This window comes from Miniopterus natalensis, chromosome 19, assembly GCF_054644295.1.
Source record: "Miniopterus natalensis isolate mMinNat1 chromosome 19, mMinNat1.hap1, whole genome shotgun sequence".
Classification (NCBI taxonomy): Eukaryota; Metazoa; Chordata; class Mammalia; order Chiroptera; family Miniopteridae; genus Miniopterus; species Miniopterus natalensis.
Window position 1 is genome coordinate 36,746,343 of NC_142099.1, and position 16,297 is coordinate 36,762,639.

At 49.0% G+C, this 16,297-nt stretch overlaps 1 protein-coding gene across 1 annotated transcript in view; it reads right to left on the bottom strand.

Annotated features, from left to right (window-relative positions):
- The window catches only part of MPZL1 (myelin protein zero like 1), a 28,846-nt gene that overhangs the window by 3,018 nt on the left and 9,531 nt on the right, over positions 1 to 16,297 (bottom strand). Inside the window, exons 2-5 of the mRNA XM_087828103.1 lie at positions 8,938 to 9,104; positions 7,380 to 7,593; positions 6,566 to 6,698; positions 4,130 to 4,232 (exon numbers count right to left, since the gene is read on the bottom strand). Coding sequence (XP_087684229.1) covers positions 4,130 to 4,232; positions 6,566 to 6,698; positions 7,380 to 7,593; positions 8,938 to 9,104 — 617 coding nt within the window. The remainder of the gene's footprint in view (positions 1 to 4,129; positions 4,233 to 6,565; positions 6,699 to 7,379; positions 7,594 to 8,937; positions 9,105 to 16,297) is intronic.

The following is a 16,297-nucleotide window of genomic DNA, read 5'->3' on the forward strand; positions in this document are numbered from 1 at the left end:
CCAGGGACAGTCTCCCTGAGAAGTCCAATACTGTGCTTAAGCTTTCAACTTAGAACTCATAAGCTCAGTAGCTAAAAGCAGGTGGTTTAAAATAAACATTATTGCTCCGGATAGAGCTCAGTTGGTTAGAGCATCATCCCAATGCATCAAGGTTTCGGGTTTGATCCCTGGTCAGGGCACATACAGGAAGCAACCAATGACGCGTCCGTCAGGGGAGCAACAGATCCTTCCTTCCTTCCCTCCCTCCCTCCCTCCCTCCCCCCCCCTTCTCCCTCTCTCTGGTATATGATGCTCTCATGCCAATATCACACTGTGAATACGCGTCAGACACCCTCTACATCCATCTCAGGAAGCTGTGAGTTAAATGCAAGTCCAAAAGGAAAAGAAGTTAAAAAAACACCTATTTTCTACTACAGTTGACCCTTGCACAACTTGGGTTTGTACTGCGTGGGTCCACTTATATGAATATTTTTTTCAATAAATGCACTGGAAAGTTTTTTTGAGATTTGTGGCAATTTGAAAAACCTCAAAGATGAACTGCGTAGCCTAGAACGATTGAAAAAATTGAGAAAAAGGTATGTCACGAATGCATGGCGTGTGTGTGGATGCTAGTCCATTTTGTCATTTTCTACCATAAAACGCACAATAATACACAGCAGCTGGTAGGCGTCAGGTTTGGGGGGAGTCAAAGGTATGGGCCAACTTCTGACTGCCCAGAGCGTCGGAGCCCCTGCCCCCAGCGTGGCTCAGGGGTCAACTGTATTAGGACCAGAGGGAAAACACAGTATCCTCTTCTAAGTTAACTGCCTCCTGGCTCCAGTCACTTCCAAGAACAGGACAGGCCCTGACATTAAGTTACATAACTGCCTAGAGAACAACCCCTCGTCATTCCTAAAGGCTCAGGAGCTTCTGGGTGTGTTCCTGGGAGGAGTTTATACCTTGAGACACAGTCTAAAAATGGCTACAGGTCCTTTTTCTCCACGCGGCCCTGGTGTCACATTACAAATGCTGAAGAGTGAATGAATTGACACAATGGTTGAATGACTTCTTACCATCCTCCAGAAAATGCCCGAGTCAGGCCTGGGCAGGGCCCCGGGAGTTACTCTCGGAGGGATGAGCCAGCATCTGACTCGGGCGCAGACAAGCAGGTGAGGTGTCGGCCCTGAAAACGGGGTGGGGGGCAAGTTCACGTACTGAACAGTGAGCCCTCTTCACTCTGCTCGCTCCGAGAGGAACCGACCAGCTCGAGAAAGGACCCCAGAAACTGCCACCCGGAGGCCCTCTGCTGGGCCGGGCGCCTCGGGGGAGCGGAGCGCCAGGACCGCGGGCGCATTTCAGGAAAGCTTCCAACGTGAGACCAATTATAAGAGAAAAGGGGAATTCGATAGAAACAGAGCCAGACCAAGTAGCAGCAGAAAGCTTTAAAAAGCATGGCGTGCGAAACGGGAAAACGGAGCGCTCAGAGAGACAGGGCCACGCAGCCGTGAGAACAAACGCAGGGTGTTAAAATCAGAGAACAGCTCTTGAGCTGCGCCCAGCAGGCCAGGACGTCACAGACGCGGCCCCTGTCGCCCACGAGCAGGGCGTGTCGCTCTTCCTGTTGTGGGTCTCAAGAGGCAGGAAGGAAAGTGGCACTTTCTGGGCCCCGGGTTCCCGGACACAGCCTGAGGCAAGACAGAGGGGGTGAGGGGCCTTCACAGTCACTCCATCCTTCTACCCAGCACAACACCTGGGTTTTTCAGAACGACTTTTATTTCCTCAAAGTCCTCCTCAGCCCTATGGAACAAGAAGTGGCCACTGAGAGGGGCCCAGTATAGGGGCTGCTTTCTTTTCTACTCCCTCCCTCCGATATAAAAATACAGATTTATTTTTGTATATTTTCGAGAGCCCAAAAAACAGCTCTTGAAAATTTTTTAAAAAGACAGCAGATACTAAATACTCAATAAAAGTTGGAGAACAAAATTGGAGAAATTTTCTAGAAAGAAAGAAAAACAAAAAAAACAGAATAAAGGAAAAAAAAGAAAGGATTGAGCTAGGACATGGTCCAGTTCCTAACAGGAATTTCCAAAGAAGAGAAAATGGAAGGAGGGAAATTTCCCAAGAATAATGGGAGAAAATATACTAAAACTGAAGGACAGTTTTCAGACTAAAAGAACTCGCTGAACGGCTAGCACAATGAATGAAAAAGGCCCACAGTTTTGTGCAATTTCAGAACATGAGGAATAAAAACCATTCTAAGAAACGGGTGACAAACCCGGTCCCACACAAAGGGGCAGGAATCAGAACAGCAGCAACTCAGCACTAGAAGCTGGAAAAGCCAGCAAGGCCTCAACATGGGGAAGGAAAATGATTTCCCACCCAGAATCCTATCCAACCAGATTCTCACTCAAGCTCGAGGGAGGAGGCAATGATTTTAGGACATGCTGAAAACAGGTGTATTACCTCCCAGGGTTGGTGGTCAGGGGGCTGGAATGGGGCTCACCGGGCTGCGATCAAGGTCAGCAGGGCCGCCTTCCTGCTGGGGCTCCAGGGGGACCTGCCTCCTCACCTTCCCAGCTGATGGAAGCTGCCTGCGTTCCTTGCCTTGTGACCCAGCCTCCCTTGTCAAAGCCAACAGCGTGAACTCTGTTGCAAATCTCTCTGAATCTGACCCTGTGGCCTCCCTGCAGTCACCCTGGGCCCACACAGATCATTCAGGAAAATCTCCTTGTCTCAAGATCCTTAACACAGCTGCAAGGGCCCTTCTGACCGGTAAGATCACATATCCCACAGGTTCCGGGGGCAAGGACGTGGACATCTTTGCAGGTCATTAAGCTGCCTCAAAATTTTTATCTCCCGTGCACTCTTTCTCAAGAAGCTATGGAGGATACGTTCCACCACAACGTGGGAATAAGCTAAACAGGTGAAGACTAACAGAGGTCCAAAAGGAGAGAGCTAAGAAAATTCCTTGGGAGGGGAGGCCCAGGATGGCCGTGACCCTCCAGCCCGAAGCACAGCAGCGCCAGGGGCTCGAACGGGTGCGCCTCCAGGACGGAATGAGGCCAGCGGAGCGCGTGAACGTGGGGTGGCCGAATGTGCTCAGAGGTGTTCACGGGAGAGTTCTGAGATGGGTGCAAGTACGTACTTAGAAGATTAAGCAAACAAAAAACAAGGCACATATGAGCTCTATAAAAACATGACAGTTGTACAAGAAAGAAAATGTATGTGGTACAAGGGTGAAAGGAAACAGGACACGTCACATTGAAAAACATCTACCTAAACACCATGAGATAAGCATCCTGGGAGGAGGCGTGTGTGCACAGCAGGGGTGCGTGTGTTGGCAAGAAGGGCTGTGGGGAAGAAAGAAGCCGATTCTCATTTCCTTACTATGGAGTCAATAAGTAGTATCTAAAACTGAAAAATCTAGAAATACAATATGAAGATAAATATCAGAAGAAGTGGCTGAAAGAATGGAAAGTGTTTGGCTATTCTTCCTTTAAAGCCTTTTTCTCTTTCCTTTGCTTCTGAGGCCCCAGCCGGGTTGCTTGGGATTTCTGCCACGCCGCAGTTAGTTACCGTAGCACAGCAAACAGCCTTAGCCACAGTGCCAGATGCCGGGCTAGGTTCCAAATAAAAGTGATGTCTCTTCGGTACTTTCTACAAGAAGTAGAAGAATAAACCTCTCCTTGTTCGTCCAGCCTACTAATTACTCAGCTCCATGCCGACTTTCAATTTCTTCTGAAGAATTCATACAAAATAATTTTTCTGTTTTATTATCAATACCAAGATCAACTTCCCCCTGCTAATTTCTTGTCTTATAAAGCACCTCAGTGTGGAATGCAACTCACTGGATTTATTTCCCTGAGCAATTAAGGAATATTTTACACCCGATGAAGCCACCTCCTGGTGCCACGTGAGCCACGGGGCCATATCCAGAGAGAACAGTCTGTTAGCGGTGCTCTGGTGGGAACCTTCTCTCGGGTCAGGTTCCTCTGCACATGTCTGTGTGTGGTCCTCCTGAAGCAGCTCCTTAACTCCTCTCCCTTTCTCTGTGTCCATCTGTCTGTCTGTCTATGCGTGTGCCGCTCTCTCCCGTGCCCAGGGTAGGGACAGCGCCCACCTGCAGAGCCCCGGGGCAGTCGCCTGTTACCTGGTGAGATCCAGAAGGCAGGCTCTTTACTAGACCCTCTGTGTCGGAGGGGGGCTTCCGCGGAGCCTGCTTAACCGGCGACACACTCTCTGAGGTGCTGCAGCTGATACGTTGGCAATTTGGAGAACAAACGTAAAAAAAAAGGGTTTAAACAAATGGAAACAAAAATACAGAAATGCAAGTGATGGCAAGGGGAAGGAGCAGATGTATAAGAACAAAACACAACAAAACAATGGCATCAAAACAATCACATATCTGGAAGCTGTATCACTGACGCATGTGGTTCCACGTCCGTGAAGCTACTGCCGGGAATGTGGGAGCCCGCGGCCTGTTTGAGGATGACATCTACTGGACGGGATTCCCGCTACGGTGAGCGTGCACGTGTCCTTGGCACTTTGCCTTTCCCCCGCCATCAACCCTCCTTTGGGATAAAGGCTTAAGGGGGCAGCCTACACCTTCTTAAGGGCAATTCCCTTTTGCGATCATCGAAGGCAAACCTCTTCTGAATGCATTTCAGATATTACAGATATACACCCAGGCTCAGAGTCTTGGCTCCTCTCACTCCTTCTGTTCCCTGGATTCCCACATTTTGTTTCTCCACCAAGACAATAACCAAACTCAAGAAGACCCAGGGTGGTGTGGAGATAAGAAGCTGTGGTGTGCCACGTCACGTGGGCTGAACTCTTCCAGGGCAGAGGGGTCTTAACAACAAGCCCGATCTCATAAACAAATCAGGAAAGTGAATGCCAGGAGGTAACTCATTAGGGATTCCCTAATGCGATACGTCATCAGCAGAGCTTCAATCTTTTATGATGTATTTTTTCTAATCTTAGGGGTTTGGGGATCACATTTAAAGTGTCACTAGTAAGACTAAAGCATCCAATGCATTCTCTACTGTGCTCTGAAATAGGAGGTTTTTCGACCCAAAACAAAAACGGTTTGACTACTCTAACACAAAGAGGGTCCCCATCATTAATAATACAGTTCACATATAAAAAAGAAAACTAACACACACACACACACACACACACACACGCACATGCACACACACACGTGCGCATTTTACATGAAAAGCATCCAGATTCCGATGATCATAAGCCTCCATGGAACCTGACGACCCCGTGTCACCGGGATGGTGTGCTCAGTGTGCTTCTAATACAGACACGGACATACTGGTGGACAAACCACTGTCGCTGTTGGGTTAGCTCAGAGCTAGCTGGTTAGTTGCCAACAAGGAAAATGGGCCGAACACACACATGAATATTAACAGCAACGGGCAACGGGATTAGTTACCATGTGTCTAGTGGGTAGGAGACCCAGCCCTGTTACAGTCCCAGTGTGGCGTCTACGTCAGCTTTTCTGACCAAGTGGAGAGAAGCAGGATCTGATCCCGGCACACCGAGGTGGGAAAGGCAGGAGGGGAAAAAAACGAAGTAAGAACAGCAGCCTTCACGATGCCATGCAGGATTCTACGGCACGCGCTCCGCCCCTTCATTAACCCAAAAGCAAGAACTACAGAGGCCGGCATGTCACCGCCTTGGATTAGTCTCATGTTGAAAACCAACACTCCAGTTACGTCATCAAAAACACTCACCATGCAAGAGGGTAGATACAGGTCAGCAGGACAGAGGCATTCCAAGCAAATAAAATCTGAATTTGAACACTCAGACTCGTTAAAACACAGCATTCCTCCTAAGCACTAGAACCGCAGAGCCCAAGAGGGGGAGGTTCCCACAGCCGCCAGCGGGGGCGGGGCACGCAAGCCTCGGAGCGGGGTGAAGGTTAGCGTGCACCTGAGGCCCAGCTCGTGTTAGGGATCCAGCCTCCACTCTGTCTTACCACAGGTCCTACTTAGCTTATGTGGGTTAGCTTTCCAGCTGGAGTGGGGAGAAGAGACGGTCCTTCAGTTAGACACCCCCGAGCTCAGGGGTGTTTTCTTTGAGAAGACATAAACAAAAAGGTCTACTTTTCTTTACTGCTGGTATATGATGGTGTTCAGTCCTTATTACCCCATTGGGATGAGTCCAGCCATGCATTCAAGAAGGAGCAAAGTCATTCAACTGCCAACAAAACTATAAAAAAGAGAAGCCCTGTGCCATCAACATCAGGTGGGGGTTCATTTTTAAACTCTGAAATTGGGGAAGTGATGTCTGCGGCTTAACAATGCCGCTGGCAGACTGGGTGATACTGAACGCAGAGCCCAGACTGCTGAGCAGCTGGCTGCACCAAACCTGGGGAAGAAACTGTGAAACAGGGATGCGTGTCAAATGCCACACTGAACAGCGGGCCACTGATTTCTGCTTGCTCATGTCAGATACCGAATTCCGGCATGAGAGCAACCAGTAGCTAACTCATCAAAATTCTTTCTTCCATAAAAATGCAGATGTTTTTGTAAACCCTGATCCAACCCCCCCCCCCCTCGAAGCAGTTTCTCACCCCGTGTAATCCCGTTTCAAGTGTTTCCTTCTGTAGAGGACAGCCAGGATCATGCTGACGAGCAGGGTGAGCCCCACGACCACAGCAGTCACTATACCCACCACCACCCAAACCGGAAACATGGGCAAAACCTCTGGAGAGAAAGAACAAAATCGTGTTAAGGTCCATTATGACAGAGAGAAGTATCCAATTATTAAGCAAGTTACCATACCCTCTGTTATCCAAGTTACGAGATTCTAGTATGTGAGTAATGACATACAAAGAGTAGCTGATAAAAAAAATGAGGTGCAGAACTCAGCATTTCTACACACACAATGCCTCTCAATGCGCTGAGATCCGAGAAAAACTGGGATGTGGATTCACCTCCACCTGCCCGCCAGCAAAGCAGACGTCGTCTCAGAAGGAGACACCAGAACCTGCATTTCCTGCTGCCTCCCCAGAAACAGGAGAAACAGCTGTACTGTTTTTGCAAATGTTAAGACTTTCTCCTGGATAATATCGAAACAGTATTAATCTCCTTCTTTCCCACCGTTCAGCCCATCAACCATAGTGAATCTGGTCTTACCTCTAATTCACACTGAAAAACTAATACTCCTGACACTGGATCACTAGGCTCCTGAGGGCAGATATATGCAGGGAGAGACCGGCTGCTTCGCCGGCATGTGGGCAGCAGTCCCCGACCCCCAGGTCCCCAGAAGCAGGGCGCATAGCTGCGTGCAGAATGCTCTCGCACCCTATAATGTAACTCCTGCTTTCCACCTCAACATGTGACAAAGGGGACTGTGCCATTACTGCCAAAATACTCAGCAAGTACCTTTCTCTACAACATAGAGTCGAATGTGTCCCGGGTGGACAACGATGTCAGGAGGGTTCTTGACATCACAGATGTAGGTGCCGTTGTGGATAAACTGTATGTTTTCTATGTTGATCGATGCGTCCTTCTTGTCAAGGTCACCGGCCCAGCGGATTCTGTCCTTAAATGGTGGGTAATCCCCAATGTACACTTGCCCTTGGGAGTAGTGGAAAAACTGCAATTAGAAAAAAAGGACACATGAGCTATTCCCAAAGGCAAACGTTCTAAATGCAACAACAGGTGAGCTGTGAGAGCCTCTTTACAAAGGCTTCATATGGGAAGAAACGCGTCCTGTTCCACATCTGACATGGAATCTAAGCCAGACAGGGTTCAATCCTGTTTCAGCTGAAAATACACACTTGTGTGTCATCACTCATCCTCTCGCTATCCTCATGGTACAGCGATTACCATGCATCGCTTTATAAATAAGAAAACGAAGACTTGCCCTGGAGAGTTTGGCTCAGTGGTCAGAGCGTTGGCCTGCGGACTAAAGGGTCTCGGGTTCAATTCTGGTCGAGGGCATGTACCCTGGTTGCAGGCTCGGCCTGGCGCGTGTGGGAGGCAACCAACTGGCGTGTCTCTCTCACATGGGTGTTTCTCTCTGTCTCTCCCCCCCCCTTCCTTCCAGTCTCTCTGAAAAACGGATGGAAAAAGTATCCTCAGGTGCGGATTAACAACAACAGAAAAAGGAAAGAAAAGAGACTCAAAGAAGCTCTTTGCCCAAGGTCACAAATGATAAGAGGTCCTGCAGATATTCACAAAGGATGAGGTGAGGCTCAGGGCTGGAGCGACTTGCTCAAGGAAACAGTCTCACCCTGGCTGACCCTACCGACACCCCTCTGTGGGAAGCACTATGGCCTCAGTTTTACAGACGGGGGCCGGCCCCGGGCCATGCTAACAAGCACCTAGCCTAACCAGCACTCATGTGGGCGACTAACCTTCCTTCCGACCCCATGGCCCTGCATTTCTGTTCTGCCACTTACCTCAGGGTGACTCATCGACATCCTTACTCCTAATTACGCCCCGAATGAGACCACAGGTTGTTTTTCTCATTTCTGAAGCCCTTACAGACTCACTGCACAGTGAACTCCCAACAACTGCCGCTGAACGGGGGGGTGGGGGTGGGGGGGGGTGGTGTGTGTGTGTGTGTGTGTGTGTGTGTGTGTGTGTGTCTCTCGCACACAGAAACACTTCAACAAGGTCGGAATCAACAAGGTCAGTGAGGGGCTGTTCTATGGAAAAGATAAATTTCAAAATGGGATGTGATGGTGGAGGAAAGGGCAGGGATGGCAGGCGACAGTGACACACAGAAATGAGAAAACAAGCTGCATTTAAGAGAAGCAGAACTGATTTTTTTTCCTGGAGAGTCTGAAGCGAGAGAAGGGCCTTGAAGTCTGTCACAGAGGACACCCTCTCTCGTTCTGGAGGTGATCAGTCAGAAGAAGGGATCGCTGATGACACTACAGCAGGAGAGGACCCTGTGAGGCAGAACTGGCCAAGAGCAGTCAAGTGTTCCTACCGACACCGTGGTGTGGGTCCCCTCTGGCTGGAAGCTCCAGGAGATTGTGGTCAACCTGCCGGTGGTGTTCGCAGACTTGAATGTGCACGTCAGCTTCCCTTGTGTCCCATTTGCCACGTAGATTTCTTTTGGGGTGTATACCTCCAAGGCCGATACACCAGCAGTCACTGGAGAGAGACAAACAGGAAGATTAAGAGTAGAATTTCATGCCGGGCCAGTGTGGCTCAGCAGCTGAGCACTGACCTAGGATCCAGGAGATTGCGGTTTGATTCCGGGTCAGGGCACATGTGTGGGTTGCAGGCTCCACCCCCAGTAGGAGGCGGCAGGAGGCAGCTGACCAATGACTCTCTCTCATCACTGATGTTTCTCTCTTTCTCTCTCCCTTCCTCTCTCCTAAATCAATAAAAACATATTTAAAAAAAAAAAAAAAAAGGAGTAGGATTTCATTGCCCTGGCCAAGTAGCTCACTTGGTTAGAGCATTGTCTCAATATGCCAAGGTTATGGGTTTGATCCCGGCCAGGACACATATAAGAACCATCCAATGAATGCGTAAATAAGTGGAAAAACAAATCAATGTCTCTCTCTCTCTCTCTCTCTTTCTCTCAAAGCAATAAATATTGAAAGGAAAAAAGGCTAGGATTTAGCATGAATACCACGCTGCATGTTTATCAGAGACAATGACAAAGATACAAGAAAATTACTAGATATATACAGTGACCTGCTGCCGGTGTGTTCTATTTATCTCTGGCAAAATATTCTATAGCCAGGCACTTCCTACAAACAGGATAAACTGCTGACATTCTGGGATTTATTTTTGTTTTCTAGTAACAAGATATTTTTATTAGTACTATAGTTTATTCATCCACCTGCTAAAGGCTGCTTCTCTAATGGTCTGATTTGAAAGATGTGGAGGCCATCATTTTATTTCTTTAATTATTTTTTTAATCCTTACCTGAAGATATGGTTTTCATTGACTCTAGAGAAAGAGGGAGAGGGAGAGAGACAGAAACATCGATCGGCTGCCTGCCTTTCAAGCTCCGTCCGACTGAGGAATAGAACCCATGACCCTTCCGTGCATGGGATGGCGCTCTAACCAGTTGAGCCACACTAGCCAGGGCAGTTTTACTTCTCTAAATAGTTCTCATATTCACTTGTTACATTTTAGTTGCTAGCACACTAAACTTTTCTCATCTTCCATATATTTTTTATTGATTTTAAAGAGAGAGGGAGACAGGGAGGAAGGGAAAGAGAGAGCAGCAGAGGGAGAGAGAGAAGCATTGATCTGCTGTTCCACTTATTCATGCATCATTGGTTGCTTCTTGTATGTGCCCTGACTGGGGATTGAACCCACAATCTTGGAATATCAGGACGATGCTCTAACCAACTGACGATGCTCTACCCGGCCAGGGCTCATCTTCCATATCTAAAGCAATTAAAACTATTCTAGGTGAGATAACATGTCATTTTAGAGCCACGCATTTTCTTTAACTGACCCACATAATCATGTCTTCATTAGTGAAATCAGTGTGTGAGGTCCATGTATACTCAAGAAATAGTCGGCCACACTGGGTCCCATTTTCATTCACCCATTGAACTTTTCCATTAGCCTAAGCCCAGGAAATAGTATTTAAAATGTCTATCACTTGGAACAGAAAGATAGCTTTTCCCCCCAAGATCTATAATCAGAAGCAACTGCAGGAATTATTAAGGATTGCTGCTAAAATAAAATAATCTTCCCTTGAAAAGAGACACTTTCATGGAAGCAATGCCTAAAATTGGAAACAATGAGAGCAGATACAGAAAACACCCATCTTCAAAATAAGATCTTTTTCAAAGAAATCGTTTGGAGAGAATCCATATCTGCAGTGCTCCAGTTATTCTCAGAATGTTACAGACACCAGAATAAGGAAGGGGGTTGTCACCTGGGACTGAGGGGCATGTTTAGAAACTTGCCTTCCTTCACTCTGACTCCGGGCCAAGGAGAACAGGAGGGCTCCCCCAGGCCTCCCAACACCTTCCAAATGTTTATTCTCAGGACACAATGGGCACTTTGGGCTATTCTTTTAAATAAACTGATAGCCACACTGCACCAAGCAGATTTTTTCTGCTAAAGAGGGTGGATTATTATTATAGGGGAACAATGGGTTATTATTTGTGGTCCAAACCTCAAAACAAGCCCTCCTTTCACACAAGAAGCAAACAAAAGGCCTTCCTCGCTATCGTGGGCCGGCAGCAAAGGAGCCCCAGGGCACTTGAGTACAGGCCGAAGGACAGAGCACAAGCCTGGAGAGCTGGCCCCTCATTCCAGGAAGCAGCTCAGCTTGGAAACTCTGGTTTACTCTTTGGTTCCGACCAGTGTTCTCCAGTGGGGAGCCCTGCGAGGAAAGCCAGTCTTTAAAGTCAGTAAATAAGGTTTCTCAAGGATTTTCCCAAACCAGATCCCTTCCCCAAGGGCTGGTTGCAAGACTGTTACCCTGAAATGTGATTTACAGGTGGAATTAGGCCAAGTGTCCAAGTTTCCAGCCAGGAATTTTAACCAAAGACTAACCAAATCCCTAAATGGCTTTTCGACAATCTGTCTGAGGCAGATTTAATTTCACTACCGTCTTGATCCAAGCCCATCGTCCTTCATTTGGGTCATTTCAGTGGCTTCCTGAGATGGCGGCTGTTCCACCATCACCCGCTCACCTGCAGCCAGTCCAGGGAGAGGCCAGCGAGATCTGGTCCAAACGCCTGGAAGCTCCTAGCCCTCCTTTGCTCAAAACTCTCCAGGGTTCCTCGCGTCAGCCAGGATCAGGTCACAGTCCTCACAGGCCCGGCCGCCTCACAGACCTCTCCTAATCGTCCCCCTCACACACAGCAGCAGCCACCCTGGTCACCTGTGCTCCTCTGCCTGTGATGAGCATCCCCAAGTCTAGACACTGAAGGTGTCCCAGGCGATAGTGACGCATGAAACAGGAGGGAAGAGGGATCCACTGTGTGAAACACTGCATCTCTGCACAGCGGATCCAAGGGACGCCCTTGCTTAACCCTGCCCATGGCTACCGTGCACAGGACAGAACCCCACATGCACAGTATGGTTTCTGACCCACCGCCACGGGCCTGGGAGGAACTGAACATTGGGAGGAACTGAACCTGAGTTCCCTCTCACGCTGCCCAAGCAGGGAGGAGCTCACTGGCCTGCCAACACCTGGGAAGGTGTGCTTTGTGCAGACTTTTTCTAAGTGACTAGGAGTATTATGGAAACACACAGTGAAATCACTGTGGAATTCAGATGGCTCATCTCCAGAGTCACAAAAAGGAGTTTTTAGGGGCTAGTTGAAATGGCTAAAAATGCAAATGTAAAGAACACCGAGGTGTAGAGAAACTGTTGTTCTAACCTGCATCACTCCAGTCACCGCCGCTGGGATCCGGCCTAAATACGAGAGTAAATATGTTTCTTTTAGGCCGAAGAATTACAACTAGGGGATAGTGGCAAACATCGTGCGAAAAGTGCTAAAGCTTCAGTTTAAAAACCCATAGATGGGAGAGAAGGTGTTGAATCCTGGAGGAACCAATCGCCTCGGGAACAAAGACACAGAAATGAAATGAAATAAGAAGATGGAGCGAGCGAGACACCAATGTTTCCCGATCCCGCCAACTCCGGATCCTGGTACACGTCACACACACACCCTTCCACGTGGCAACAGGAGCTGAGCTCACTTTCTTCCTGAGGAAGGTATCTCACCTCCAGAGTTCAAGGCGAGAAAACAAATGAAAACAGCCCTTCTCCGAGGAGACCGAGTCAAATGAAAAGAGCCTTAAAAACCATTTGATAAGTAACCAAAAAAATCTGTGGCATCAACTCGCCAGAGCTCATTGCTAATAGTGGTCAAATGCGATATCCCAAAGTTGATACGCTCTTCTATTTGGGACGGAGAACCATAACAAACGGGGGGGGGGGGCAAATGGAGAATACAATACAACACCCATCACAGCCACAAAGAAAAAAGCAAATGCAAGAAAGGTTTGCCCATGAGGCTACTTCCAGACAGGGTCTGTTTCAATACTGTAGCTGACTGCATCAGAATATAAGTAACGCCTCCCAGGGGACCTGTCAAGACGATGTTACTCCAAGTGAAGTCCCTCTCCCACCACGAAGCCGCCTGAAACACTCTGGACTTGCACTGCTACCGCGGGTCCCTTTCTTGGCCTGGGGGGCGTCCGAGCTGCTCTCACCGAAGCAGGTCCTGGTCGCTTTCCGCCGGGGCCACTGCAGTCCCTGGTGTGTCAGAACCTCATCATTTTCACAGACCACGCTAAGGTTCTCCCTGAGACGAAAAGAAGGCTTTCGTCTTGAACACTTTGGAAGCACTTTGATGTCATTCTCCCGCTTAGGGAGAGCAACCAAGCAGTTTATTTGAAACCAGCTGTCCCGCCTGTCTGTGTGCTGCGGGCACACGGTGAGAGCTGGGACTGCACTGACTCCCAGCACAAGCGTGCACATGACCTGCTACATCCTGCGAGAGGAGAGGGGCTAGAGACACTGAGAACAAAACTCAGGCCCGTGCTTACGACGGGAGCTGAGTGGAGGGGGCGGGATGGAAAGGGATGTCCGGGGCTGGAATGATGGCAGGCGAGCTCATTTTAATGCTTCCTCTATCGACTGTACACACACACACACACACACATGTCCACATCCCATACCTACACTCAATCACATGTTCTGTGTATGCTTTATTTTTTCATCTATTTTATTTTTCATAACACAAATTGCTCTTTTAAAGAGCGAAAAGAAGATGTCAGTAGAGGGATGAGATTTGCTTCTTTAATTCCTGAATGCCCAGCAAAAGCATCTGCATGTGACCAGGGGCACCGCCACTGCTGATGGCATTGTGGAGACAGCCCAGGGGGCACGTGGGGGGCCTCCCACACTCCCAGAATAGGGTCTCCCTGCAGCTCATGTGATTCCTTCCTTCCAGAATCAGGGCTACTCCAGACTTCCCTCTGGATGGCACAAAGGAAGGGGGGCTGCAAACGTGCTCTACTGAATGAGCCCTGAGTATTAACCCATTAAACTTTCCACTTGTCGGAGGCACACTCTGCCTGAAGTTATGCTTCAGGCCTCAGTATAGATGTGAATTCCTCCCAGCGGCGGCCCCAAGCTGCCCGCCCGGTGCTCCCCCCTTCCTGCCCATCCCCCGGCGAGGCACCCTCACTGTCTGCTGGAGCGACCAGGAGCGCAGGGACTGCGTCCACCTTGCCCACCATTGTCTCCTCACTACCTCGGATGCCTGCCTTTGTCAATGTGTCCAACATCTGTCGAAAGTCAGAAAAACATGAATGAACGAGTGAACGAGAGAGGAACCAAGCACAGCGAGCTCGGCTCACCATAAGGACTAGACTTGCTCCACCACAAATGGCTTCACCAGAACAGCCCCAAGCCCAGTGCTGCAGAGGTTACTCAGGTCAAATCGGAGCGTGACCCTGCCGCACAGGGGACTTAGCTTTCCTCCCAGTCATCTTCCTGGTCAGATGGCAGAGTCCCAAAGGAGACTCAACTTCGAAATCTTCAGTAAAAAAATACATGCACTGCCCTGGCCGGTGCGGCTCAGTTGGCTGAGCGTCGCCCCGTGCACCGAAAGGTGGCTGGTGTGATTCCCAGTCAGGGCGCATGCCCAGGTTTGGGGCTCGATCCCCGGTAGGGGGCGTGCAGGAGGCAGCTGATCGGTGTTTGCTCTCACCTCAATGTTTCTCGCTCTCTCCTCCCATCCTCTCTAAGAAACCAGTTTTTAAAAATGCATGTGCTTTTCCTAATACACACCATGACCAAATTCCTCTCAGAGCCCATCCCTTCCACCCAGGCTCCACGTCCAGCTGGCCGCATCTCCATTCTCAACCTTTTCTGCACCAACAAAGGCCTTTCTGTTTCTCAAATGAGAGAGATTCAAAAGGTCCCGCATCAGGCCAGTTACTGAACGAGTCACTTGACTCCCTCAAGCCCTGCTGCTGCCTCTCTGCCCTCCCCGTGTGTGCTGTGTGTCCGTCTTCCCTGCCACTGCTTTCCTGTTCTCAATCAGCCATTCATTCTTCCACACCACGCTGGGACTTGCTCTGTCCTGGCTGGACCAGCAGTCTTGTGGAGACAGGCACACGAGCCTTGGAGTGCAGCAGCCCTGGGTGCCAGGACTTCCATTCAAGGCCAAAGCCTCCAGCCAAGCAGTCACCACATGCCACAGGCGTAGTCAACCTGAACCGTGTCATCTGTGGTGTGTCCACATGTTCCTCGGTTCTTAGCAAGCAGATGAAAGCCTTTGGTAAGAAACTGGATCATTTTACTTCTGATGGGTTACGCTCGGCACAGAGAACACACTGAAAGCTCCGGGGTGGGCCCATCTGATACATAAAAGGGTAATGCTCTCCTGCTTTCCACTCACCATGCATATCAACATTTCTAGTCCACTGGATGGACCTTAAATCTGTATTTCCAAGCTCTCAAATCTCATCAGAAGGTCTCCCATACGTCAGAAGATGTTTGAACCCAAATTTAAACCAAACCAGAAAAGACCAATAGAAAACATCAGAGCAACAGCAGAACAAGAGATTGGAAAGGCTGCACCTACATGGCAAGAAGAAAGTCCTGGCTCCAAAATCGGGCAAAAAGCAAGCAAGCAATGGGAAAACCACCTCGTACTGAGAGCTCACTAAGGGTTAGATGTCATTAAACCGCGGCACATTTATTATCTTTCAACAACACTGTTGGGTGTAACTCACTGGACAGACGCTCAGAGGCTAAGGAACTTGCCCAAGTCACTTATCCAGCAAATGTGGAACGAACGGTTCAATCCAGAACCTTCTGACTCCAAAGGCCTTCATGAAGTGAAGTGCTCTTCATGACACTGATTATCCGGCTCTAACAGAATCCTTTATTCAAACAGAATCTTATGGGGAACCCAATGTACAAAGGAGAGAGAGGTGGTTTTCACACCCAAGTCCGACAAGTGGCACTAGGAACTTAGGATAAAGAACGAAGCCCAGAACCACAACACAGCACAACAGCTCTCAACCTTGGCTGCCCGCTGGAATCGCCCAGAGCGTTAGAAAATACCGGTGCCTGCTGAATGCTCCGTATGCCACTGTAATGGTGGGCACATGTCATCAGACATCTGTCCAAACCCAGGGAATGTACAACACCAGAGCGAACCTAATGTAATGATGGGCTCTGGGGGACTATGACATGTCAGTGACAGTCGTCAGCTGTAACAAATGGACCACTCCGATGGGGTGCTGATAACGGGGGAGGCTGTGCATGTGTGGGAGCGGGGGAATATCGGTATAATGCATATGGTATATATAACTTTTCTCTCAATTTCTTTAAAA